General features: G+C 33.2%; 3 protein-coding genes and 1 long non-coding RNA gene across 5 annotated transcripts in view; 3 read left to right on the top strand and 1 right to left on the bottom strand.

Annotated features, from left to right (window-relative positions):
• Window positions 1-130: 130 nt before the first annotated feature.
• Window positions 131-8,366, top strand: LOC100651956. Its single transcript, XM_012311142.2, has 7 exons — window positions 131-482; window positions 832-945; window positions 1,029-1,181; window positions 1,288-1,492; window positions 1,569-5,943; window positions 6,024-6,234; window positions 6,563-8,366. Exons 1-7 carry the CDS (start codon window positions 399-401, stop codon window positions 6,683-6,685), a joined length of 5,265 nt encoding a protein of 1,754 aa, XP_012166532.2. The 5' UTR covers window positions 131-398; the 3' UTR covers window positions 6,686-8,366.
• A 133-nt stretch (window positions 8,367-8,499) lies between these two features.
• On the top strand, window positions 8,500-9,519 carry LOC100652195 (methylated-DNA--protein-cysteine methyltransferase, inducible). Its single transcript, XM_012311143.3, has one exon. The coding sequence runs from the start codon at window positions 8,518-8,520 to the stop codon at window positions 9,079-9,081; it is 564 nt and encodes a 187-aa protein (XP_012166533.1). The 5' UTR covers window positions 8,500-8,517; the 3' UTR covers window positions 9,082-9,519.
• A 138-nt stretch (window positions 9,520-9,657) lies between these two features.
• LOC100652078 overlaps window positions 9,658-27,787 on the bottom strand; it is a 36,505-nt gene continuing 18,375 nt past the window's right edge. For both annotated transcript variants that reach the window (XM_003397146.4, XM_012311144.3), the window contains exons 2-13: window positions 14,060-14,297; window positions 13,204-13,358; window positions 12,928-13,122; window positions 12,724-12,836; window positions 12,481-12,647; window positions 12,144-12,299; window positions 12,007-12,074; window positions 11,838-11,918; window positions 11,592-11,753; window positions 11,322-11,519; window positions 11,139-11,243; window positions 9,658-11,049 (exon numbers count right to left, since the gene is read on the bottom strand). In XM_003397146.4, coding sequence (XP_003397194.1) covers window positions 10,925-11,049; window positions 11,139-11,243; window positions 11,322-11,519; window positions 11,592-11,753; window positions 11,838-11,918; window positions 12,007-12,074; window positions 12,144-12,299; window positions 12,481-12,647; window positions 12,724-12,836; window positions 12,928-13,122; window positions 13,204-13,358; window positions 14,060-14,297 — 1,763 coding nt within the window. In that variant the 3' untranslated portion in view covers window positions 9,658-10,924. The remainder of the gene's footprint in view (window positions 11,050-11,138; window positions 11,244-11,321; window positions 11,520-11,591; window positions 11,754-11,837; window positions 11,919-12,006; window positions 12,075-12,143; window positions 12,300-12,480; window positions 12,648-12,723; window positions 12,837-12,927; window positions 13,123-13,203; window positions 13,359-14,059; window positions 14,298-27,787) is intronic.
• LOC125385566 lies at window positions 15,964-21,184 on the top strand. Its single transcript, XR_007224988.1, has 2 exons — window positions 15,964-17,898; window positions 18,060-21,184. It is a non-coding gene; the product is annotated as an uncharacterized LOC125385566 (long non-coding RNA).

Here is a 27,787-nt window from a genome sequence, read left to right as displayed (position 1 = left end):
TGAATCAATTATATATATAACAGAAGGATAATTTTGTAAATAACTCTATAACAACTAATTAAAGAATTCCATAGTAATTCGATTTAAATTATTTTATATTAAGTTCCTCGTAGATGTCGTTGTTGCGATGTCTAAGTTTGAATCTTTGTGTGCATATCTGTATACATGGCATAAACGCAATTTTCATTCGAAAAGGGCGGTAAATATCAATGCACGTGTATTCATTAAAAACATCGCAAAACGACGTATTTATTAAGTTTTATGAATTGTATTGTATCTATAATCATATCATATAATTATTAGTAGAAGAGTCTAAGAATCGTTTTCGATGTAATAAAAGAAGACAGGTTATATAGAGCATTAGGTGACCTCTGAAAGAACTGGTCATTATTTTAAAAATGAGTACCGATAACTACTACCGATTTATATTGGAACGTATTAACACTTCGGACACAATTGTATTAGATCAACCAGGACATACAGTGAGTATAAAATGTTCTTCTCTTCTATTATGTAGATAGCAAGCACACGCCATAAAATAATTTTTGTTTTTTAATTTTATCGTTAAATTATGCGTAGACTGCAAATATTTATGCAGTTGTAAAGAATTGAAATACATAGAAGTATTCAAAGTATACATAATGTGTAAAAATATATTAAATATTCAAAGTATTTAGTAATTGAACTAAATCTTCTATTTATGTTCTACTCTTTTATATGTGTTCATAGAAATTCAATATTTATGAATAAAGAAAGTATTCTGAGTATCAAAAACAAATAATAAGGATGTTTTACGTTGTATAAAGCATTGTCTCTTTTATATGTTTTCAGTATACTTGTGGTAGAGCCAAGGAAAATGAAATAGTATGCCTTAGTTTGACAGTATCTAGGCGTCATTGTATGTTTTTCCATAGCAAAGATGAATTATATATTACAGATTTAAAGGTACACATTATGTAATGAAATTAGTGCACGAGGATGTATTTTCTTAATATAATATTTTCATTTGATGATGTTATTTATCTTAGAGTGCGAATGGTATATTTATAAATGGTGTAGCTCAAAAGCCCTTTCAAACAACTAAATTATGCTCGAATGATGTTATTGGCATTGGATGTCCCACTGCTGAAGATGCAATTGGAAACAGTAATCTATATGTGTATAAACTACATTCAATTGGAGTAAGATTTAATTAATTATATCATCAGACTAATTATCATCACATGATATCTTTTTTGAACTATTTATTGAGTAAGATTGTTACACATATTATAATAATTTTAACAGCCACAGCTTCTCGAAGATGGTCACAGTGTTAGTACACTTTCAGAAACTACTATAGTAAATAATGTAAATATAGTTAATGATAAGTCAATGACTGACAGAGTAGATAAACGTAAAAGAAAAGACACGAATTCCAACTCGGAAGTGGCAAGTAAAATTCCCAAATTGCAAAATGAAAATTATATCTTAGAAAAAAATTACCTGCAAGGTATTACTGCATTTTTATTCAGGTTATTTAGGTTACAAGACAAAGAATAAATAGTAGAATTTTGCTTTTATTTCAGAAAAAGATAAAGAAAAAAATGAAAATGATATTGAAATAGTTCATATTTCATTGAATTCATCAAATGGAAAAAATAAAAATTGTGATAAATTGAATGCAAAGAAACGTATGGATGCCAACATGCCTTCATCAAGTAATTGGACAAACAATACAAGAACAGAATCACCAATGGATGATGAATTAATAAATTGTCAGGACCTGAGATCGAATATGATAATAAGCACCACAAAAGAAGATATTAAAAAAGGGGAAATTTCTCTCAATAAGAGTACAGAGAAAGTAAATGTAAATATGTTACAAGAGATTGATACTTATACTGGAAATAATTTAATGTATACTAAAGATGTACAGAATACAGTAAATAATTTACATAATCTTGAATCAAAAAATACAATCAAGGACAGTAGAATAAGAGTAAAATCTGATTTAGAAATCAGGAATTACAACTCAAAACAACTCTACTACAGTAGAAAAAATAGTAGTGAAACAAATACTGTGAATGAGATAGAAAGACCAAATACAATCGATAAAACCAATCAATTTAAAAACAATGAAGAAGGAGATTTACTCGCAACACTTCCTCCAAATTTCATGCATAACGAAGATGGTATCATAAAATTTGAAGATGAATTGCAATTAACCGATATTGATGAAAATGCTACTTTAAATTCCTCAAATACAAGTTTCGTTGCAGTCGGATCTCCGATAAAACTAAAGAAAGTGCAACAACAACCAAAAACAAAATTTTCAGAGGACGATGTTATAAACTTAAGCGATAGTGAGGATGATATTTTTCCGTGCTCCCAGTTGTTTGATATTGGCTATGGTATGAACACAACCATGAAAGATGAGGTAAAAGAGGAGCTACCTACAGAAGTAGAAAGTGAGAGATTTGGTATAGATGATGTGGATTTTGTTATTTCAATAACAGATAGTGAAGACGAAGAAGATAAGAATTGGTTTTACAGATTATCCCGAAGTCAAATATTCAGCGAAAACGATGAAATTGATGTGAAAAGTAAGAATGGTATAAAAAAAGAAGATATGGGTATAAATGTCGTAACTAAGGAACCAATTGTAAGCGAGTTTGAATTAATCAGAACTAATGAAGAGCTACCAAAAGAGTTAGTTCCTAGAGCAAACATAGACGAAGAAAAAGAAACAGAGAACTCGTTGCAGGATATAGACAATTTAAATAAAGTACTTTCACCAGAAAATACTTTACTTAAACAATTCACGTGTGCTACTAGCGATACTAAAAAACATTGTAAGTCTCCGAAAAATCAGAGTTTGCCTCCAATGCAAAAAGAGGCAGGAAATTATATTCATCCCTTGAGTAACATTAAAATAAAAACTATTACACCCACCAAGAGCAAAAAGTCGGTTGAGAAAAAGGTGCCTGAAATCGAACCTCCACACTTACCCACCTCCAGAAGACGAAGAAGTGTTTCTAGTAAAGATAAACAAACCCCTGAAAAGTCTGATAAATCTGCAAGATCTGGAAATTCTGAAAAATCTGAAAAACCTTCGAAACCGCGATTAAGTGCTAAAGAAAAGAAAGAACAACAAGAAAAGTTGAAGTTAGAGCAATATATGCATGCAAAGGAGCAAAAGAATCGTAAAGTACTTCACAAATGGGCCGATTGTCTTCCCCCTAGTACAAAAAAATTAAATACTCTTTCTAAGGAAGAGAAGAAAGCATTGGCAGATAATAGAAAGATGAAATTGAAGAAAATTGCCGAAGAAAACCGAGTATCTTTAGAAGGTAATCAAGAAAAGAAACGTATTGTTTCTAAACCAAAAGCGAAAGTAACGACAAAATCCCGAAACGATTTCCTTGTTGAGGAGACGATCGCTGCATCTAGAGAGGAAACTGCAACAGAGGAGTCTAAAGCTTCGTCTAGTCGATCTGTAACAGCAAATAGAACTTCTTCAAATGCAAAAACGATTGATGCAACAAAACGTAAAAATGTCTTTAAAGAAATAGCAATGGATGTACAGCATAAATTAACTCTTAATGATATTTCGAATTTGGGAAAAATTCCTAAAAAATCTAATAATACTAAAATAAAAATAAATATCGTAGAAGCAGAAACAGCATTAAAAGATCTTTCATTGGAAAAAAGAACAGAGAAAACAATTAAATTGAAAGATACTGCAGTAAGTGGTAAACCAAGCTTAGAATCTTGTAAGACAGTGGAAAAGGGACCTTCTGTACCTCTTAAGCCAAATCTTAAGTCACCAGCTGTAAAACCGAATTCGGAGAAACGAGTGTCTTTTTCTACAGAGATTCAAACTGTTCGTGAATATGAAATTGATGAATCGAATGTTTTAAAAAAACTGAAAGGAAAAGATGCTCCTATACGTCGAGAAAAGGTCAATACAATGAACCAATTTTTATGCCGCATCTTATGCTGGAAACCAGTGTGGTTGGAAGAACAGCTATATTTGAATCAAGATCCACCTGTTATTCAGCCTGAAGAACTTAACCCTACCTTAACTCATTATAGATCGTATGATGAATATTATAATACTATAAGTTCGCTTTTGTTGCTGGAAATTTGGCATAACATCACAAACAAATTTCAGAGCATAGAGGATATACACAAACGGCCCACATTCATGTGCTCTATAGTTGAAAACTCTATTCAGACGAATGTGGAGCCAAATAAAATACTTCTTACAACGTTGATGGTGGAAGTATTAGCCACAAAGGACGATATACAAAGGCAAATTCATCCTAAATATGGAGATCTTGTATTTTTTGAGTATGTTCAAAATCACAAAAATTCACAAAAATCAAAAGATTTTCGTAAAGTGTTCGCATTTGTTACTAACGTACACACAACAGTATTAACTCCTGTGACACATTTTAACAGAGATTTACAAAATTATGTAAAAGATGCTCATACATTGTTAACATATACTGTGATAACAAAATACCTCGATAAAAATATTCTAGTAAATCGAGTTCAACGATTAAGAGCTGCGATTTATTTACGTCCTAATTTACGAATGGTACAAGCATTGCAATTTCTCCCTAAGTCGCCATTAGTAAACTTAATCTTATGTCCAAGAATCGAGATGTACAAGTTGCCAACTGTTTTTGAATTAGAGACATTGATCACAGGAGATAAATTAAATGAGAAACAGATGGAAGCTGTAAGTAAAATAACCAAAGCAGTAATCCAAAAAGATACCAAATTGTGTTTTATTCAAGGACCACCTGGAACTGGAAAATCGAAAGTTATTGTAAATATAGTTACTCAAATTTTATATGGAAATAACAGATATACAAGCAATGGAAGTTCTTTTACAATGTTAGTTTGTGCTCCATCAAATGCAGCCATTGATGACATTGTCTTAAGATTATTAGAAATTAGGACCATGATAAAAAAGCAGGCAAAGATAAAACCATTCAGGATGGTTCGTATTGGGCAATCACAAATGATGCATTCAAAAGTGAAAGATATTTCTGTTACTGAATTGGCGAAACGAGAAATTAAAAAAACATGCAAGTTGAACACTATTCCATCCGATAGTATAGAAAGTGAAAAATTATTTTTACAATCTAAGATTAACGCCCTTCAATGTAAGCTGAACTCAAATAATTTGGATAAAACTCATAAAGAGCATGTTAGGATGAAACTGGCAGATATGTCTGCAAAATATGAGTTATTAAAGAATCGTACATCATCGAACGAAGTAAATGATAGAAGCAGAGAAAGCATTAGATTGCAGCGTACGGCAGAACACAGAATTCTTGAGTTTGCAGACATAATAACCTGCACCCTCTCATCCTGTTATACTAGTCAAATGGAATATATTTTTGGTGTTAATAAGAAAAGGATATCTGTGTGTATTGTGGATGAAGCTACTCAAAGTTGCGAAGCAGAAACCTTGATACCATTGATGTTAGGAATAGATACATTGGTTTTAGTTGGTGATCATAATCAATTACCAGCTACTGTTTTGAGTACACGGGCAAAGAAATATGGGTTGGATCAATCGATCTTTTCTCGAGTGCAAAGCGCCTTTGATTTACAACCAAATAATCCCACAATTATGCTAGACACTCAATACCGAATGCAACCTGATATTTCCTCTTGGCCAAATAAGTTCTTCTATGGTTGTAAATTAAAGAATGCAGTAGAACGCAATGATAAATTTCCATTCCATTCATATCGAATTTTAAATTTGATTACAAATCAGAATCATGATAACTCAAACAATGAAGAAGCAGATTTTGTAGCTAATATTATTTATTGTATGCTAAACTTTGCCAATTTGGATAATTGGCAATCATGCATTTCGTGTGGAATTCTTACACCATATAATAATCAAAGAGCTATGATATTGACTAAAGTTAATGCAATGTAAGTTGTAGCATTTAATGGAAGTGTATTCTAAATATCATCTGAATTAATTGTTGCATGTTGATCTTTTATTGTTTTAGAATATCTTCATTGCCAGAGAATGTTAAGAGAAAAATAAAATGTATTGTGGACACTGTAGATCGTTTTCAAGGTCAAGAATGTGATGTGATAATTTTGTCATGTGTGCGGAGTCAGAAGATCGGCTTTCTATCAGATAGACAAAGACTTTGTGTTGCACTTACAAGAGCAAAACACAGCCTGATAATATGTGGTAATTTTAACATTTTCATGGTAAGATTATATAATATTATCTATATTTAAAAAATTTATATATATTGCATATATATTTCAAAAGTGTCATAACTTTTTACAAAAGTGTTACAACAATTCAAAACAAGCAGTCCTATCTTAAAAAGACATCAAAGTCGTTAAAGAAGGATTTTAAAGGCTAGCAATGGAAAAGTAACATTTGGCTTAGAGTTTATTCTTTTTGCCCAATAGTTTCTCACTGTTTTTGAAAAACTTGTTTATATAATATAACATGCATTTATGATACAAAAATAGTTGATATATTACATACAATGTAAAATATACAATGATTTTTTTTTATTGATTACAGAGGTATTCAATGTGGAATTCATTAATAGCAGACGCGAAAGCGCGTAAAGTATTTTTTAATGTTAATCCCAACGCAAATTCTCATGAAATCAAATCTTACGTAATTAAACATGTGATCAAATAATCGTGCATGTTTCATTGGACGATTACATAAAATATTCTTGTATATTTGTATAAATCTTACTTCATTCTCTTCATCGTAGATGTAAGAAGTATAAACCACAGTTGTCAAATGAAGATGTCCTCGTTGAAAAAGAGATAAAGACATTTAACATAATTTCTCTCCTTCCTAATAGATACTAGAATATTATTAATAGACATAGAAAAGAAGAGATCTCGTTATTTATTTGTATCTCTTTTTACTCCACTCCACTTGTTCAACACGGCGTCCGTGGTCTATACTTACTATACCTTCTTCACGCGACTTGAAATGTTGTAAATTTCCGTTTCTCTATGATATTGTCTTTGTAAATAATAAATTCTTTACTTATGGCGTCTTAAATAGAATAAAATAAACAAACATGCCTATTATTAATAATCACAATTAATTTCTTTTTGAAATATTATTATATTGATGAATCATAAACTGAAAGAATAATCATATATGGTTTCATTGCATAGAACTATTATTTTTAATATATTATTTTAAGTAGTAATATAAAAAATAGAAAGCTGGAAAGCCAAACCAATTTTAATTATTTTAAATATATTATAACAGATTTTATATTATTTTATTTATTTAATAATTATGTATTTTTAATAATCAGTTCAACAATTTTAATTTTATTCTATTCCCTCAATTAACCTTGTATAAACTTTGATTGTATATTGTACATATTAACCCATTCATTGCCAACTACGAGATATTCCGTATTTTGCGCTACAAGCTTAGATTGATTGCAGTTGGTCAAAGAATAAGCTGTTAGGAATTATTAGAAAGGATGAACGAAAATTTTATATAATAATATTTACATAATAATATATAGATTTGTGAAATGCCATGTTTTCTTTAAAATAAAGTCTTGAGACTTCTTTCTTTAAAATAAAATCTTAAGGAGCAAGATGCTCTAAATTTGCCTGGCAGTGAATGGCCTAATTCCTCGAAATAATTCACATATCAACCACGTAGTAGCGTTTCGATAAATATTCATAAAATAATAGATTCAAATCATTCTTCCCTATGTATTTATCATATATATAATATTTCGAATTAATTTATAATTGATTACTATTAAATAATTAATTTCAAGCATTGTGGTATGAACAAAGTTTGAGTTTAAAATTTGGTACTTGTATTCCAAGTCTTCACCTGATGCCGAAAGCTTATATAAAAATTATATAGATTGTGGATGTTTATGTAATTCCGTATTTTAATGAACAGAATTAATGAATAAATATTGAATATTTCATATATTTTGTCTTATATATATTGTACAATTTTAAACTCTTATATTTTCCATAAACATCCGCAATTTTTCCAAGGATAGTAAAGGCGGGTACTCACCCACTGGAACAGTTAACAAATTTTTTTGTAACGGTTTTGTAACCGCTATTCGATCTTTTCATGAAACAATTACTTCTTATAACTATTACTTCTATTACTTCTTATATTATATTGACAAACAGTCCACGAACAACATTTAAATACAGTGGTATCATAGGAGATGTGGAGATATAGGTAGTTATATAGATCGCATAATTGTAAATCAAGGGTAGGAATGTGAATCAAGCAGTACGAGAAAGACAACTAGTGTATACGACCATAGTGTATGCAAACATAATAAATATAATAATGGTGAAAGATATATTTGTATATGTCAAATCATTGAGATTGGCTGGAGATGCACCTTAAGAATGACAGCTAACATCTAAACATTCTAAACATATTACCTTCTAATAACTTTTATTTCTTTATTTTCCTAGTATCTACAGATTTGAATAATTTAAATAATCATAATGGTTCGGTTTCAAAGTATGACACCACAAGAGTATAAAGAAAAGCATGAAAATTTTAAGATAATCCATGGTTTTCATGCTACACCTTTTGGGGATTGCTTAATTGGCATTACTAACACTAATAAGGCAATTATGCATTTGGCTTTTGTTGATAAAAATAATGAAGAAGCTTTGAATGAATTAAAGAACGATTGGCCTCTTTCAAAATTGGTCGAAGATACCTCGAACGAAACAAACAAAATTATAGAAAAAATCTTTTCCCGATGTGTAACTGTGGATGATTCTATTTCTGTTCTCATGAAGGGTACACAGTTCCAAATAAAAGTTTGGGAAGCCTTGATGCTTATTCCACATGGTACAACTGTTACTTACGAACAAGTTGCGTGTAATATAGATAAACCAAAAGCCGTACGAGCTGTTGGAAATGCGGTCATGAAAAATAATATTGGTTATTTGGTGCCATGCCATCGCGTAGTAGGTAAATCTGGTAGTAACAAATATAAATGGGGCTCGAAGCGTAAGGAAAATATTCTTTTGTATGAGCGTGATCATGCAAACACTTAAGTTTATTTTTTATATGTTTACATACTTCTATCATTTTTTTCATTAATTTATAGTTTAATACAAAGAAATGTAGTTTATGTAATATGGTACGATTTTATAAGTTCTATTACTTACGAATTGTTTATTTCGTAGTATATATAAATATACAAATTTAGGCATCCTGATATTTGCATAGATTATGTAAAATAGACACTGGATAATATAAAAAGAAAAATTGTTTATTTTTATACATTAAAAATTATGTTTATTATCTTTAAATACAAGTATGCAATATAATTTATGTACACTTAAAGTAATTAATAATTTAAGCTGTAATGATAAATCCATTGCACTCTTGCATACAGTAACAGGAACACTATGATACTAGGATGGTCTTCAGCATTCACAATAATTCTAAGATGGTAGTATAAATTAAACGTAAATAAAATTGTATAATTTTATATTTGAATTTAGATAGTTATCGGTATATGTAACTGTTTTGTATAAAAAAATGTAGCATTTTTTAAATATCTTGTGTTAATTTACAAAATATTAAACTGTTCAATTAGCAATATATAAAATAAATGTCAAAAATAGTTCAGGAGTAAATTTATGTATGTATTTTTGTGAAATTTTGTGATATAATTAATTTTCTGTAGTATACAAGCCTTCCAGATGTCAAAATAATAAGCGTTACAAATGCTGAAGTTGAAAAGTAGTTGTTAATGTTAGAGAACTGGCAATGAATGAAGTTAATAATTTGGCATCTGATGGACTTATTGTTTAAATTTATACACAGCATGACTGGAGAAGTACTATCTACATTGTAAATATTACTGTACTATTAATTCTATACATTAAGGTATAAATTTATAAATACATATTTATATACATTTACAATATAAATATAAAAATGAATTGCATATATATAAAAGCATTCTATAAATATGTAAACCATTTCACACAATACTTATTTGTAAAAATTCTACTTTAGGTACAAGTATGACACTTGCTTGTGTTAATTGCAAAAATCGATGTTAAATTTAATTCAATAATTATATAAAAAGTGTAAAATTTATCGTGACTTATTTAAAAATTATTTGTTTTGCAAATAATCACAGGGAATAAATCGTATTACCCTAAGAATGATAACATATTTCTTATTTTGTATATTGCTTTAAGTTTGTAATTTTCATTCATTTCATTCGATGTAGATTATAATATATTTATTTCAACAAGAAAAAAATAGTGTTAGTTTCTTATTTTAAGTACAAATTTGAAAAAAATATATATTTTCCTATTGATGAATCTTTCTGTACAGTGTTATTAATTCAGTCAGTCTCATTAGTAATTTCATCTACATGATTGATTTAGTAAAAAACCATTATGAAAAGTGTGTTATAATCAGAAAATATATAAACTTCTTTGGATTCTCCTAGCAACATACAGTTTACTATTACTTGTATCTTACAAGGCAGTGTTTGGTGGAGATTTGAAATATAACAAAGTTCTATGTATCTACAGAAATTTTTGTTAAAAGCATCTCTCAAATGCAAAGTAGATTAGAATGGTGTTTGCTAAGGGAACAAATTAATATCAACAATACAATATTAATATAATTAGTCATTATATCAGATTAAAAGTATTCAAATACTTATTTTTTCCTGATGAAATCATTTAGCAGGATAGGCATTTTCTAAATATACTTCATGTATAATATTTACTTTCTTGATCATTTAGCTTTATCTCAATAAAATTAAGAAAAGTTTTATGACTCTGTTTTAAGACAATAAGATTTTCTTGTTTTATATCCCATAGCGGCATTCATTCACTAGTTCATTGTTCGTTATTAATGACTTGGTACTCAAACGTACATATAAATGTTTCTAAAAAACGCGATTACCATTATGAACATTACAAAACCATAAGATGCAGTGGTTTTATGTGAGGCAAATGATGGAATATTGTTTCCTGATATACTGGTGGTACCTGGTATCATGACAAAATAATCAATTGTATTATAAACTCTATAACATACAATATTGTTAATCAATCAATGTAAGTAATATTATTTCTACCTGATACTCTCGACCGCGGAGTTGTAGCAGTTCTCATTATTGGATTGTGAGGAATTGGTTTCATTGGCGTTGGTGCAGGACTTGGAGAATTTCCATAACATTGACCTAATTACATTAAATCACTATGCATATAACTTTGAGATTAAATATTGATTTAATGTAGACTCCACTTTAGGAACCTACCTTTCTTATACAGACGCATTCCTTCTTTCTTAGGATCAATATTTCTCATGCAATGATCCCCCGCTTCCTTGATATAAATTTCTTCATCATTCACGATTAAACCAACAAAACATTCATTTGTACTGGTATCGTTTCTCATAGTATATGCATACATAACACCTTTTTCTTCCCATTGACCTAGACACAGGTATGCTCGTTCTGAAATATAAATTCTTTTGTTGAGTTTTGGTTTCAATGAATTTAGATTAATTAAATTATTTAAGTAAGTACCTTCATAGAGTTCTCCAGATTCACAGTCAGTAACTTTAAAGTACATTATTTCACGAGTGTTGCAGTTGCTGCTTAGTTCAGCACACATGCCTGATAGATCAGTTATCATACCCATATATTGTCCAGTAATTGGACAAGGCGACTCTACCGCACGTTCAATTCCTAATTTTGATAGCATTAGATCTAATATCATGATTTTTTCTTGAAATATATAATTTACATCTTCTTTCTTTGAAATTAACTTACGTGCTTGTGTCATCCAAACAGGTTTATCCAAATTAGTATCGTCACACAAATAAGATTGATAAACTGGACTTAACACCATTCCTGTATGAAAAATTGATTATACTTAGCCGATTAAATAATTTCATTAATATCTGTGGGCGTCTGAAATAATTATCTAAAAGGTAAATACCTATTGCAAATTCTAGTACATTTTCACTTCGTTGCCTCATCATTAAACACACATATGCCACTTGTTCACTGAAAATATTTTTATTATTTTAGAGTAAAAAAATATTTTAATATTATTCGATTAATGTCTTATCCCACCATTGATTTTTGGAATAAACGATGTAGCGGCCAGTTTCTTCATTCGAATCAACGGTAATGAACGTGTAACTATTATAGCCATTAAGATCAGTGAAAGTCATGGTGCCATTGACAATCAGAGATTCTTCCCATACACCCTGTGCCCATTTTGGAAATCTAAATCAATAATAGCTTTTAATTAATTAATTAAGTCCAATAGAAAATTCTTAAAAGACTACGAAACCATCAGAAACATTTAATCAGTGGATACTATAAAGAAAATACTCGTCGCTAATGATCTAAATGTCGATGCGATGCTAAATTGTAAATAAAAAAAAAATTAAGAAAATATACTAACGTTGCTACGTGAGTCTTCACATAATTTGGCATCTTCTTTTGGTTTGGAATTTTACTAAGGACTAGTGTCTCATATCCACTAGTGGAATTATCTAAATTCTGTGCACAGCTAGAATCGCTGCTGAGAGCCATGTATGTTTTTCCTTTTTTATTGTCAACATGAAATAGCTAAAGAATAGATCCTTTAATTAAAGAAACATATTATATACCTTAATTGAAAAGACAAAATAAATTTTCAACTTACTCCACATCTATACTGTGGTCTGCCTTCATAGTTGCCACTGATGTCCATCAGGGCAAAATAAGTAGAACCGTTTGGACCAGGCCAGTTGCCTAAGCAATTAAACGTAATATTCACTGAAAAACAAATAACAACAAATAAGTTCTTCTTTGAACATATTTAAAATCTTAAGAAAGCAAACAACAAGAATATTAGGAAGAAAATTACTGTGAGGCTCGAAGCTACAACGATTGAAGTGCAATCTTAAAACAGAGCCATCAGGACAATTGTTGAAGGAAGATGAGAAGCTATTACACTCGATAACTTTATCAGATCCATTATTGAGATTATACGTGAAGTGATACTGGCCAGTTATTGGACAATACTCGTTTCTTATGGGGATATTTCCAATCTCCCTGGTACCTATCCAAACAATCAAGCAATTAAATAATACATATTTTCGAAATGTTCTTATACGTAAATGTTTATAATTGTTATACTTACGATATAAAACGGACGTGGAATTTAATTTATCACAGGAGGCCAAAGCAGTGGCTTCTGAAGTATAGCACCTGTTCAGGTCTTCAGAGAAGACCTCGATAATGTTGCGTGATCTCCTTAACAATCGGAAGCATCGGATGCAGTCGCCATCACCGTATCTGAAATAAATGTAATTGACTTTATTTGGTTTTAATCTCCCGATGAAATGTTCAGAGAAGAAGACGAATGAAAATATCCTGGATTATCAATCTCCTAATCTATTTCTTACATTAATCAAAAAGTACTTTGCAGCGTGAAAATAAAATTTGATAAACGCAAATTAATTATGATTAGATAGATTTTAACCCTTGTAAATCTAATAAAATGCGTTTGTATAATTCTAACTACATCTTAGGTACAATTATAGCTGGGAAAGAAGAAAGTGCAGGCCGACACCGTCTGAGATCTGGTCTATTTCCATCCCAGACACGCTGCAGACACATCGGGGCATCCCTGTCCCTAAGGATGCATTAAGTAAGCGTGCAATCCGTAACTCACAATCAGTTACGGATTTAGTTACAGTCTGACTTTCATAGAACTACTCCTACTTGCAGACTAAACATAAATTCTTCACAATTTATGCAACTGTCTATGGCTGTTAAGTCTAGAACCAAGATCTTCTCCTAGAATAATTTATCCTCGCATTTACAGATATTAACTTGCTGTTACCAATCGGATTCAGGTAACTGGCAATTACCATTACCGCGTTAGGGTCAAGCGGTTACCGGAAACGGACAAAGTGTTATCGTTAAACAGGGGCAAATCGTAGCGACTAGCGGTCGTCGGAATAAATTACTCGGTGATTTCTAGGTAGACCCACCTGTCCATTAGCAACACGTTATCGCCGATCCTCCTGTGGCAGTAGCCCCATACGGGGATCGCGTTGAACGTGATGTTGATGGTGGAATATTGAATGGGCTCGTTGCTCGTGTCGCTGGCTTCCTTTCCGCTCACCTGCGTCACGAACTCACCCTGAAATTCCGCGGGGAAATAACAGCCAACCATGAACTGGGGGTCGTACCCTTGGAGGGCGTCGTCACTCGTGATTACAGTCGCATCTGTAAATTAAATAACAGGCTCTTTTATACGGTTTCCTCGGGTTAACTTTATTTCAATGAAAGAGAACTTTAGTATAATTATCGAAGTATTTCTCGTTCGTAGAAAAATTGAAACTTGCGATGTTTCATTATTTAATTGATTTAATATGTTTGTAAGAAAATGATGTTGAAAATTATGGCGTCCTATCAATTTCTGGCCAAATGCTATTTTGATACCTAGTTGATTAATTAATCTACTTAATGTAACGCATATATACGTAGTTGTAGAATAAGATAAAAAATTGTGATGCTTTGGAGCGAAATTATTCTACCTTGGCATCTAAGTGGCTCGTCTTCCCTGATTCGTAGATCGATCGCAAATTGCAGGGGATTTAATTGAAGCGTGAATTAAAAAGAAGAAACATTTATATAATGAGCAGACAAATATATTCATAGGAAATATTGGAAATTCCGGTATTTTAGTGTGAAACATTTCCTTAGTGCTAAATGATTTAATTAAATGATCAAGTATTTAATTGAGACTAGTTGAAAAGAGATAATACAGCGAACAAAGTATTTATATTCGTAAAAAAAAAAAAAAAATTGAAAAACAAAGTATTTTGGTATGAAATGCTTCTTTTATATCACGTGGTTTAATTGGTTTACTTAATTACTTATAGAGTATTTAATTGGGGCTCTAATTAAAAGGGGATTTAACGTAATGAGTGTATGCATTCATAGAAGATTTGAAGATGCAAAAATGCGCAGAATGCACGTATGTAAAAATATATAAAACATCCGAAGTGTAGTACTCGTTATGATATTAAATGAGTTGAAGAAATCTTCGTTAAAATTTCATTTCTACGATTGTGTTCATAAAAATATGAATTTGTATAAACATTTGCGCTCTAATAACGAATGCAACAAACATTTAGATATATTCGCCAGTAAAATCGATAGTTCTAGTATTTTCTTCTTAGTTTTAGTTTGTCTAAAGCATTTCTTTGATATCTGGTGGATTAATTAATTCTTGAGATTGCAGAGTATTAAAAAACACGCGATGAAGATAAGATTGTAGAACAATTACATCTAAGTTGATTTAATTATTTATAAGATTCGCAGAACGCTTGGCACCCGCGAAGATAATTCATTTTTAGAAGGCAAATTTAATTTAGCTTCACGATGTTCATTGTTTTCACGGAACAAATCGATAGACTTGAGCAAAACTAAAAGAATTGCGAAATGAATTCCCATGAACGAGTCGAGGGTCATGTGAACGACCTTAAAAACGAGATGCCTCGATATTAATTTGTACAATGTCAACGGCCTTCGAGGTGAAAGAACAAGATTAAAATTGATTTCCAACTAACATCTTCTAATTACGCGGATTAATTAATTTACACGGCGGAGCTATTTGAACCCGTATTCCCGGGTTGATACCATTTTATTATCATTTAAACAATTCTAAAATTTCCCAACTATATATTACATTCATAAATAAGCAAAATCCAAATTATTAACAGGAACATGCTATCAAAATTAACAGAAATACATTGCTCTAAAAGATATAAATATCAATAACTTAATAGAAACTCATTAAATTTTCACTAACGAATATATAATTATTTATTGGACGATTTAATTCAGGCGTACATTTTGAAGAAAACGTTATTTTCATTTTATTTCCCACCTCGTAAGCTACACAAATCATTTTATTAAAATTCTGTTAAAATGTTAGTGTAACGTTAAATCATATCAGCCATGGGTTCCAACAAAACGCGAAACGTTATTCGACACGGGAACGCAACAAGTTCCCCGCTAATTGCTCAATTCAACGCCAACTGAGCGATCGACTCTCCTCGGTTAATTATCTTCTAAAAAATGAAAAGAGAAAAAGGGGGCATAAGGAAATGTAGAGGAGACTACCAACCAGTTGTTTAATATTGTCCATATTAACACGGTGAATAAATCGCATTCCACCTTATTGCCCACATGTCGCGCAGCCAACGATCCATGAATGGTCATTAGCGTTGGCATTAAGTGGTTACGAAGGCAGGTGCTACGCTGACAGGTGGACCACCGAGCAAACTTTGCAACGAAACATAATACATACTATGTATCGCTTCTTTCATTCCATTTCGCCTGTTGTCCGTTCACGTGGCGCTCCACTTTCCTTCCCCGACTTTGTTCTCTTTTAATTTCGTCATCGATAATGGTTATCGGTAATTAAAAGAGAACATTCCGTCGTCAATGATGGTTATCGGTAGTCAGAAAATAATCCTCCATTAATAGCGTGATATTATTACGTTAATAATGTTATTACATTAATACTGATAATAACGAAAAAATTCTGTCATCAATAATGGTTACTTTTAACCAAAAATAATTCCATCATCCATAATGGTTACCGATAACTAAAAAGTAATCCGCTATTAATAATGATTACCGATGACAAAGGAATTTCTATTATCGATAATGGTTTGTTAGTAACCAAAGAAATATTCCATCAACGATAGTAGTTTACCGGTGATAAAGAAGATTCCGTCATCGATAATGGTTATTGCTAATCAAAAAGTATTCCGTCATTGATAATGGTTACTGGTAATAAAAAAAGATTTCGTCACTGATAACGGTTATCGTTGAATAAAAACAAATCCATCGTCATCGATAACGGTTATTGGTAATTAAAAGCAATTCCTTTGTCGATGATGGTTATCGGTAAGCGAAAAATATTCCGCTATGTGCTGGTTACTGAATTTTTCGAAAAATTTCTATTTCAAATTTACTGATCAATGTCCTCCATTTAAATAGAAATTACCATTTTGGCACTGACCTCTGTCTATAGAAATTTTCGAGACAATTATTATCTTTTGTTACTACTGATAATAACACCGAATAATTAGGAATATCGAATATCAAATATTAAACATCGAATAACAATAAAATTTCAATGAACTCTCGAGCAGATATCTTATTGAAATGTGCAATAGGAAAGATATGGAATGTGGGCGGGTTAACACATGTAGCTTTAATATTCAGTGGGCGTGTGCAAATTATCAAGAGTGGAATATGTACGTGAGTCTAAATCTGAACGACAGTGTTTTACGGCCGTCTGGGAGTCGTGTTCACAAGCACGGACAAGTAGATGACTCATCTGAACGTGTCTCTTCCGTTGCACCTGATTAAAACGGGATTTACATAACATACATATAATGAACGGTGTTAATTGATATCGTCGGCCTAATTACTACAATTACTTATCCGTTCAGAAACATTGAAACATCGGTCGACCATCCTATAGAAAATACGACAAATAATAAAATAAAAATAAAAAGGGGATCGACTAAAATCCGGAAGCGTAGGACAGTTCTAATTACAAGAATTCTAGCGAAGAAAATCAGATAAAATACAGTCGTCACCTAGACCACAGATGATTCTAGGATAAGCAACAATATGATTACTGTCATTACGTCAGTGTTCCTTAATGACCGAGTGGGACCAAACTTCCTCGTAAGGGGGAAAATTTATTCTTGAAGCAATTTAGGACAGATTTCTCGAGGAAGTGTGTACTTAAATCAATTTCTTGAGCACTGAATATGAAATATAGAGTGTCGAATACAAGGTATAATTTTCTTTCTTCTTGAACGTGAGATACTAAATATTTGGAATGAAAGATAACATTTAAAAAACAAAAAGACTTTCTGAGTGAAATTATCCATAAAAATCTGCGAGACGCATTTCTTTTTTAAATAATTGTCGATTTTTATCTCTGATTATTTTTAGGTATTTCAGACGATGCACCCTCTTCAAAAATCCTCGAGACACGAGTCGTGTACCATTAGCCAAATAGGAATGTGCGTTTACCACTTAGCAGGAAAAATAGTCCCTTTGGAAAGGCAAACGAGGGACTCATTGGCCCCTTCGACAAGGTATACAGCTGATCAGTGGGAAGAGGTTTCGAGTTAAGGGGCAAATAGAAAGAAAGCTGGACACAGGAAAGAGACGACCTCTTGGGTAGAGAGGAAAAAGAGACAATGTGTATAAACGGGCTGTGGTCGTACGTGTGTGCCCCGGAACGAAGGAGGGGCGTAATGCCTTTAGCAAAGCAGCTTGTTCCTCGCATTCCTTCTCGCGGTGCTTGTCGCGTTCTCCTCTGTGCATTATATACGACTAAACTCAGTGGTCTCAGGTTCCTGAGAACCAAACCCCAACGAGGACTCATAACGCCGCGTTGATCCCATGAGAGTAGGTACCGGCGCACCTTCTTCTCTACGAGTTCGCCAAGTTAAATAGAGTCCAACGTGACCGTCGTTATTCACGGATTCTCTTTTATTATAGTCGCCTGTTAGGCAGGGAGCTAAGCTGGCTCTTTCCTTGTTACGTCACGGTGTTGAGTTACCCGTATTCGAATCTTTTCTCCTTCTTCCTGGATTCTTCGCGTAAAAATATACTTTAAGTATTTCCTATTTGGCATTCGGTATTTAATGTTCCGTATTTAGTACTTAACAACTGTAAGTTATAAGTTGTAATAGGAGAATTAAGTACCGTTTTCAGGCTTATATTTATTTTCTACCTCTTGCTGCATTTTCTTCCTATCTTTAACATTTAACGCTTAATATTTGCTATCTGACGATTGTCGTATTTATTACAGCGTTTGCATATTAATTAATTGAATCCAAGCGTATTGACTTTCTTAATGTCTTTAGTAGCGCACTTCCATGCGATTACAAAAGTTTATGTAGAATCTGATAAGAAAGCGTTTCATTGAAAGACGAAGGTACGCGTAAATACTTTTCGTAGCCATTGTATGATGAGAATATTTGGAATAGATGAAGCAATAATAGAAAGAATAATCGTAAAGTAAAAACGAAGAATGAACAGAATTAGTGAAACAATAGGAACTTTTTAAGGATCGTTTAATCATGATTAAGGACGCACAAGAAGCGAAAGAAACGCGAAGTACAATATCGCGTGCCTCTGAAATCGTCGTGCCGGTCGAGTTGACCGTGAATTATAAATCTTCGATCCATTTCTTTCGCCTCACGCGGAATTTATTTAAGATGCTTGTTCGATGCACTTCGCGTGACACAACACGCGGATGCTACCTTCTCTGGCGTGGAAGAACGGGTATTCCAGGGCGATAATGAGTGCAGCAAGTGCAGTTGGAAACACGATGCCCACTATAAATTATATCCTACTTATTTCCAGGCTCACCGATGAGACAAATGGATACTGGTGCTCGGCTGCTGCGACCTTTTCCGCTATGAGCGGATATAAATATCTTCCTTCCTAGGATAGTAGGAAATTCTCGTTTTTCACGTATACGGCGATGATATTTCCAGTTATCAAGTTAGTACTTAGTATTTGGCTTTCGATGTTTCGGATTTCGCTCTGGCAAGTACGGCGTTCTAAATTTCGTATTCGGCTTTTAGAAAATTTGATATTCGACTCTTGAGAAATCCGACACTCAAAACTTGGTATTCAGCTTTTAGAAACTTTGGTATTTAGATTTTAGAAAATTTGCTATTCCACTTGTGGAGAATTCCATACTCGAAATTTGACATTCGGTTTTCCAAGAATCGAATACTCGTCTCTTGAAGAGCGTTAAATTTAATATTCGTTATTCAGTAAATTGGTAAATTCGATATTCGATATGTAATTAGAACCTTCGATAGCAATTAGAAAATTGAGTATTTGGTAGTTAGTTAGTAGTCGATGTACAGTACCCAAAAATAAAAAAGTTCGATATTTAATTTTCAGTATTTGATTCTGGAAAAATCGTCTACTTGGTATTCGATATTTACTATTCCTTTCACATTCGCCTCCTATAATTCGTAAATTATACCAGATGTTCAAGTTCCTCGAAAATTTATTTAGATACCTTCGCAACAAACGTGTTGTAAATTCCTTCGATAATTGATTTTTCTCGTACGAGCGGAATCGTTGAAAAACCCTATCGAGTGTAAGGTCGTTTAAAATCGTTGAAATTGTTCTACCTGTGCTTTGATCTTGATTAGGGCTCGGTTTTTACCTTTCACGCGAGTACTACCTACGGTTACCTCGTTGCTACGTAGCTTACCTTCGTAAACCGGAAACACGCTATTAGCCGGGACTCTTGTTTTACCGTGATCACGTGTTCCTTTATAATTGCCTCTGATGCTTTTTGTGTTCATCAACCTTTCTTTCATTTTTTCCCCTCCCTTTCCGCTGCGACCTGCATACGCTTCAATGAAAGACCGCGCGAAAGAATAGCAGGATAACGTGACGGAATAACCCGAAACAGGTTGTTTAATTGCATCAGCTAATACTCGGCAATGTGTAACTTGCCCGTTTCAGTCTTCGAATTTCTGCTTTCATAAACCGTTGCTTTCATACTTACGCATATTCATCAAGCATCTCGTACAGATACACTAGCATTCAAAAGTGTTTAGATATTCGCTAGTTTCCTTTTCATATAATTCATTAAAGGATTCCTATCAAATATGTTTAAAATAGACAATATGTGTATAACGTGTGTGTGTATGTGTGTGAAAGAAAGAGAGAGACTCACGAAAATATTATTTATATCTTATTCAACTGAATACAATGAAATTAGATTTTAACTGACATACTATGCAAATCTTTGTTATTTTTATCATAAATTTTGCGTTATTTCTATTAACAAGTTACCACTATTTTTGTAAATTTTTATTATTTTTTAAATCTTCTATTGTACTTATGAGCGATACTATACTCTGCTATATAAACGTTCGTTACACCAGTACGATATTAATAACTTTTAATGTAAACGGAACTTTATAAACTGTATTTCCATATAAGCTATCGCGAGGAACCTCCACGTATTCCGCCCCATATATGCCATCTGTGAAACTTGTTTTCATTTATGATTAAATTGCTCTTAATTAGAATCAATGTTTTATATCTTTAGTTATAGGTATATAATAACGCATAATTGTACCGTTGGTTTATTAAAAATGGTATATGTATCACGATATTACGAGAGAACTTTGCAATTCCAAACTTTGCGATCTTCGTTTCACGTCCAGTAATAATTATTTCGAAACTTTGTTCTTTGCAGCGTCGTACACGGTAACCGTAATAATCGTATCCTTTGACGAAAAAAATATGGCACGGCGCGCGAAAACGCAACAGGCAGCTCGTCTTCATCTATTGAATAACTAGACGATCGATTGCAACGAGGCATAACACACGGCTTCACGCTTTCTGAAGCCGGTCTACGAGGTGAAAATCGCGAGGAAGAACGAGGTCTTTCGCTTCCTTTCGGATACCACTAGTTCGCCAAATTGTAACGTGGTCACGGTGAAACTTTCGCGAAACAATCATGTATGTTATGTATAGCTAGCGTTATGTATAGCTTCTGAAATTAATTAACTTTTTTCATATAATTCGCTAAAGATAATTCGCTAACATACGGATCTGCGAAATACATCGAACGATTTACATCGAATACGTTTACAGGAAAAAATTTAAGCAATCGTAACCAATTCGTTACAAGAAATTTTTACGGGTACAAATCTTCTTGAAATTTCACTAACGCTATAACAAGGCACGAACTGAAATCGTCTTTAAATTTTGATTAGGAATAATTACCTTTAAGAAAAAGTTCCATTGAAACAGTGGACTCTATTTTTCTACAATCTTTTCTTATATAAAAGCACGAACAAATTTCAACAGAAGCTTGCCTTGATTATATTCAGAAATGAAAGACCTACAATTTCGTAAATATAAACCTTCGCTTTTCCGAAAAATATTCCGAACGTCTCACGAAAAAATTGTTCAATCTGAAATCCTTATTCGAGTTAAATTTTTTCATTGGCGAAGAAGCTCGGAAAAAATTGCAATTTTCCTCCGACTAATGATCACATCGATAAAACATCTTCAGCAAAAATTGCCCGACGAGTTTCACCGGAAAGATCCATCCTTGAAAAAAGGCGAAACCCTCTTGCTGCAAACAAAATCTTGTCTCTTAGAAAAAAACGTCGAACAAGTTGCGTCGGAAATCGCCGTCATAAATGGCAATCGTAAATTAAATTTTTTCTCCCACTGCGCAGATCTGGAAAAAGTTTCGCCGGAAGTTGGCCCTCCGAAAGGTTCACACCACCTTTTTCTCTTGAGGCCGCAACGAATTGGATCGTTCGATGACCGTTAAAAGATTTTAATCGCGCAATAAACGACCGGTATGGTGTACCAAGAAAATCGTCGATGATCCACATCCGGTGGTCCATCGTCGGCATCTTTTCTCTTCTCTTCTTTTTCGAGGTGAACGCGCTTGCAAAAAGTGACCTTGCACGATCTTCGCGGATCTTCTACGCGCAGTCAGGATCGGGGCCCACTTTGTACACCATCTGGCTCGACTGGCAAGAGATAGTTATGGTTGCCTCATCATCCTTAATACGAAACCACCGCCGGGTGATACACTACCTAATTCTAGTCGATGATTTCCCTTTCTCTAATCTACTCTAGGGCTACTTTTACCTTCTCTTCCTTTTCTTCTTTCGAATCACGTCACTTTTTCTTCTTTTGTTTTCGGTTACGAGTGTGGTTTATGGTATTAACGATCGACAGAATGTTGGTAGATTGATTTGTTGAAGAACATAGAATTCAGAAGAAGTTGGAACATTAGGGTAAACTCTATGGATGATGTGTAATGGTCAGTGATGTTTTACCATTGGATTTACGTAATGGTAGTAGCAATTCTAGGTAATTGTAGTCGATACTTTCCCTTTCTCAATTATCTCTGCCACTATTTTGATATTCTTTCCTTTTCTTATTTCAAGTTACATCTCCTTTTTCGTTTTGCTTTTGGTTGCACGCGCTGTTTATGGTGTTAGCGATTGATAGCACGTTGCTTGAAAATTAATTAGCTTCCATGTTTGTCAATGTAAATTCTATGAACGAGGCATAATAGTTATATTTTACTGTTGGATTTACGTAATATGAACCAGTGATCGATAGTGTATCGGTAAATGCAACAAACAGTATCTCGTGGAAACACCTGGTCCGTGCCACCACTATTTTTGTTCATCGTACGGTAAATTTCGAAAAATCCTTTCAACATCCCCATATGAAAATTTTATCAGAAAAATATAGTCCTTCCTTAGGTTACAAAACTATGCATAAATCAGATTTTTCCTTTGCAGGAAGAATCGAAAAATCTCCATCAGAGGATCGTCAAATACTCTCTTCGAATAATAATCTTAACATATTAATTTGTCCGATAAGTTTCTTTCGTTTTATAAGGAAATAATAGACGCACAATGCTTTTTGTTTTATATTAGTTTATTGAATTACGCACGAACATAATAATAGAAATAGAACGAAATGGATCATACCTAATTCAATAAAATAATATAAAACAGAAATTGTTGTTCATCTATTATCACCTTATGAAACGAAAGAAACTTTTCGGATAATTACGAGATAGTGCTAAAATAAAATTACCAATGAAAATGTATGAAATATAGATTTAACTACTTGTAGCGATTTAATTAGCTGGTTAGAAGAGATTCGGAGAATGTTGTGGAAATGATAAGCGGAGATGAAAAGCATTGCGGAGCAATAACCTTTGGCTCGCAAATGCAAAGTCCATCGGAACGATTCTATGAAATAATTGGTCGTGTTTTGCCATTGATACAACGAATTCGTAGTTCCCTTTCTAACGAGTAGAATCGTTAACGACGGATGTTCTGATTGTATTCGAAAGCGAGGGGAAAGAGGATGGCTGGCACTCACCAATGGCGATCCTCTCGACAAACGCGAGCAGAATTGTTATTCTACGTTCAGTCAAGTCTTTTTCTAAATATAATCAGCCGGTTTCCGGTGGTGCAGCAGCCAGACGAGAAGTCGAAAACTATAAATACTTGTCCAGTGGAACACGCACAACAGCAGGAAACCGTGTCTTCGTATAATACGTTCAACAATCTCTCACTGCTGATGAATGAACGATTGTTCTAACGTTTTTCTGCGAATCTAATTATCGTCGCGGCCATTTCCTTCGGATAGTTTAATGAAGTCACTTGTTAAGACGATTATAATAAATCGATATTTATTTTTTTCTGATTTTTTTCCACTTCTTTTCTTACTGATCGCGAGCGTGGACGATGGCTCGAAATTCAGAGACGAACGAGGAAAAATATTAGGAAAAGAAGAAACAACGAAGGGATCGTAGAGGATTAGAAATTGATAAGATTGGAACGTGGTACAGTGTATGGGAGATTTTTGGGATTGAAGAAGAAATTACTAAGAATGTTGGGAAGATAAAAGACAATAAAAGAGTTGGGAAGCATTGAAGACCGATGAGAGATTGAAAAGTGACAGAGAGTAAAGAAAACTTTTGGAAATTACGTCGAAATTGAATACACATGAATATAATTCGAGAAGAATGTAATCAGAGAGTTGGAAAACATTATACATTGTCCCGCGACTGGTGGATAATCAAGTGGGAGATGATTTCAGATGTGAAAAGCAGTCGAAAGGAAAGAAAAAGATTTTTTCATATGACGCTTCGTTTGCGAGAAGATCGAGTTTGAAGATTTGGCAAGTATATCTAAACTTAATTAACTAATTGCGGTCTGAGCAGGAGCAAATAATCGACAAAAGTTAAACTACATGCGAAGACAAGTAAAAAATATAGAATAAAATTTTGTTATAAGATGCTTTGTTTTCGAGCAAAATAAATTTTCTTTACCGTCCTCTACTGAACGTATTCGAACTTTATTTCCTTGAAAATGAGACCTGAAACAAAGAAATTCTATGTTTCATTTTTCCATTTTCCATGATAGCCTTCTATTAATTGTTTGCTCGTACCTAGTCGGTATTTTGCCAAGTTTAAGTCTACTTGACAAATTTTCAAACTCGATCTTCTGGACGAACAAATTTTATTCTTCCTGTCCGACTTATTTTTCCACGTACAATCACCCGCCAATCGAGTCTAGACATTTTTCAAACCGTGTATAAAAATAAAAACAATTTAATCCTCGAAATCATCGACGTCACACGATATAAGCGCACATGAATGTACAAGTGTAATGGCCGATTATGGTAATAACCAGATGCAGTCTAACAGGGCTTGGCATAGTCTTAGAAATCCTGTAGACAGGATGTTCCCTCTTATATTTATCAAGGAAGAAAAAATCCGCCGGAGTACTTTCGCCTTCCTTCTCCGGTTCTTATTATACAGTCGGCAGCCACGCACTTGTTAACGAACTACCAGGAATGCGTTCGAAGCACAATCCCACATAACGTGGTTTTACGTTATCGAACGTGCTGTTTGAAAATATCGATCCTCTGCTATCTTTCAATTGTACGTTAATTAACGATAAGTAGAGTCAAACGTACAATAGAAAGTCATAGTTCGATTGATATCAACTGGTTGCTCAAGGCCATCGAGAATATATTCCCCCTAAACGATATTTCTTTCGCGCGAAATATTCAATAATATTTTTCTAATATAATTAGAAATTATACAACGCGACCTATTAAATTTCTTCTCGAAGCTAAAGCGATTGTTTTAGAAACTATAACATAATTTTTAAAGCAAAACTCCGAGCATCGAATTTTCAGCGTCCTCCGAGCATCTAAAGAATCAAAGACGGTCTTCTTAATTTTACGGTGCACAATTACACGCGAACGCTTCTGTGCGTTTCCGTTGCGATCAAAGGGAACGCGCTCGGAAATAAGAAGGAAGATCGTCGAAAAGACAGACTGGTGAGAAGAGATCCGTCTAAATATAAACTTGGCAAACTGGTGACGAAGGGTTGCTTTTGAACGCTCGGACTTTTTGAAACGCATTTGTATCATTTCCCCATCTCCGGACAACGTAATACAAATTGCCGCTGTAACGTAATTTGAAATGTGATAAAAATGGAGAAGAAATAAATCATAGGTAATTCGTAGATAATCTTGGAATTCAAGATAAAAATCGTTCCATAGATTCTAAAAGAAATTAAAAAAAAAAAAAAAAAAAAAGAAGAGAACAAATTTAATGCGCGTCTAAAATAGCGAATATAAAAATAGATAGGATCAGGTTGTACTATAATGTAATTTAAAGTGCACTGATATTATCGTACATTGTAATAAAGATAATGAAGAAGCAAGAAGCTATCGGAAGGGGAGGAGACGGAACTAAAAATCGAAACAAAGACGAATTCACAGATAATCTTAAAAATTGCACAGAAGAGCCGGCCGACGGAGCAGCTAATCTAAATTTACTTCGACATAATAACACACTTGGAGCCCTTTCCACCATCCCGTGTCCCGGACCACCCAGCATGAAATTTTACGACACCGCCTTATTACATGTTAATCTTCGCACGATAAAGATTACGCGATACCAAATACTTACATACGTGCGTAACGACACTGTACACGGAATGGTATCACAATTTTGCACGATAACACGATAATTGCCATGTAGAGCGGCGATTAAATACAGATTTCTCGGTCGAACCAACTTCTAATTGCATATTTGTTTGGCTTATTCGATCTACGTGATACCGCTACGATACCTACGTTTTTATTTGTTTCATGTTCTTCTTTTTTTACGGTGGCGACAAAAAGTATCTCCACGCCATTGTATTTATGACAGTATTTACATATTAATTAATTAGATCGAAGTATAATAACTTTTGTATCATTCAAAAAATTTTATCAAAAATTGTATCATTGTATGTGGTATGTCCGTAGGACTAGAAAAATCTGATACGATCCACCGAACATACAAAAAGAAATTCTTTTCCATTTTTCGAAACCGACAAAGTATACCCTCTTAAAGTAACCGTGATCCCTGAACTTTATACTTCAATCGAAAATATTTTGTACTAGGGTCATATGTTCTTCTACCCACAAGATTATAGAGGACTTTACGATAAATTCATGCTAGGCATATCACGTAGTATTCTTATTAACTCGATAGTTTACAGTAGTGGAAATAATAATATTTCATCCGTTGATACACTTCAGAATTCCATTTGAGAAAGAGAAAATTACCGGAGCATGAGTTTGTACATCCAGCCACTCTAATAACAGCAACACGTTCGAACTTCTGCAAAAGAGCAGAATGTTGAATTGCGGAATGCGGTATACAATTTGAACCGGCACTAAAATAAAGTGTATCGTAAACCTGGCAATGGATTAGTAAAAATATCATGTAACGCGCCTTTTTAATTTGTCGTAAAGTCTCTTACAATCTCGTGGAAAAGGCAACACACGGCTCTATTTGTTTCGTTAGAGGTAACGCAGGTTTCGCTATGAAAACGAAATATTTTCGGAATCTTTGTCATCGTCATCTGCAGTACACTCGTCGTTATTAATATTAACATAATATTTATGGATCGAGAAACAAACATTTTCCTGGAACCATAGATCCCATTCCTTTATTGTAATTTTTCTGGATCCACCCAGAAACATGTCACAGAGAACGAAGATCCCACTTATGGAATATGGATTCCGGCACTATTCCCGTGGGCGGTTGCATTCTATTGTATCGAAGC

This window comes from Bombus terrestris, chromosome 8 (genome assembly GCF_910591885.1).
Source record: "Bombus terrestris chromosome 8, iyBomTerr1.2, whole genome shotgun sequence".
NCBI lineage: Eukaryota > Metazoa > Arthropoda > Insecta > Hymenoptera > Apidae > Bombus > Bombus terrestris.
Note: the sequence above shows the minus strand (reverse complement) of the source record. Positions and strands in the feature narration are given on the sequence as shown.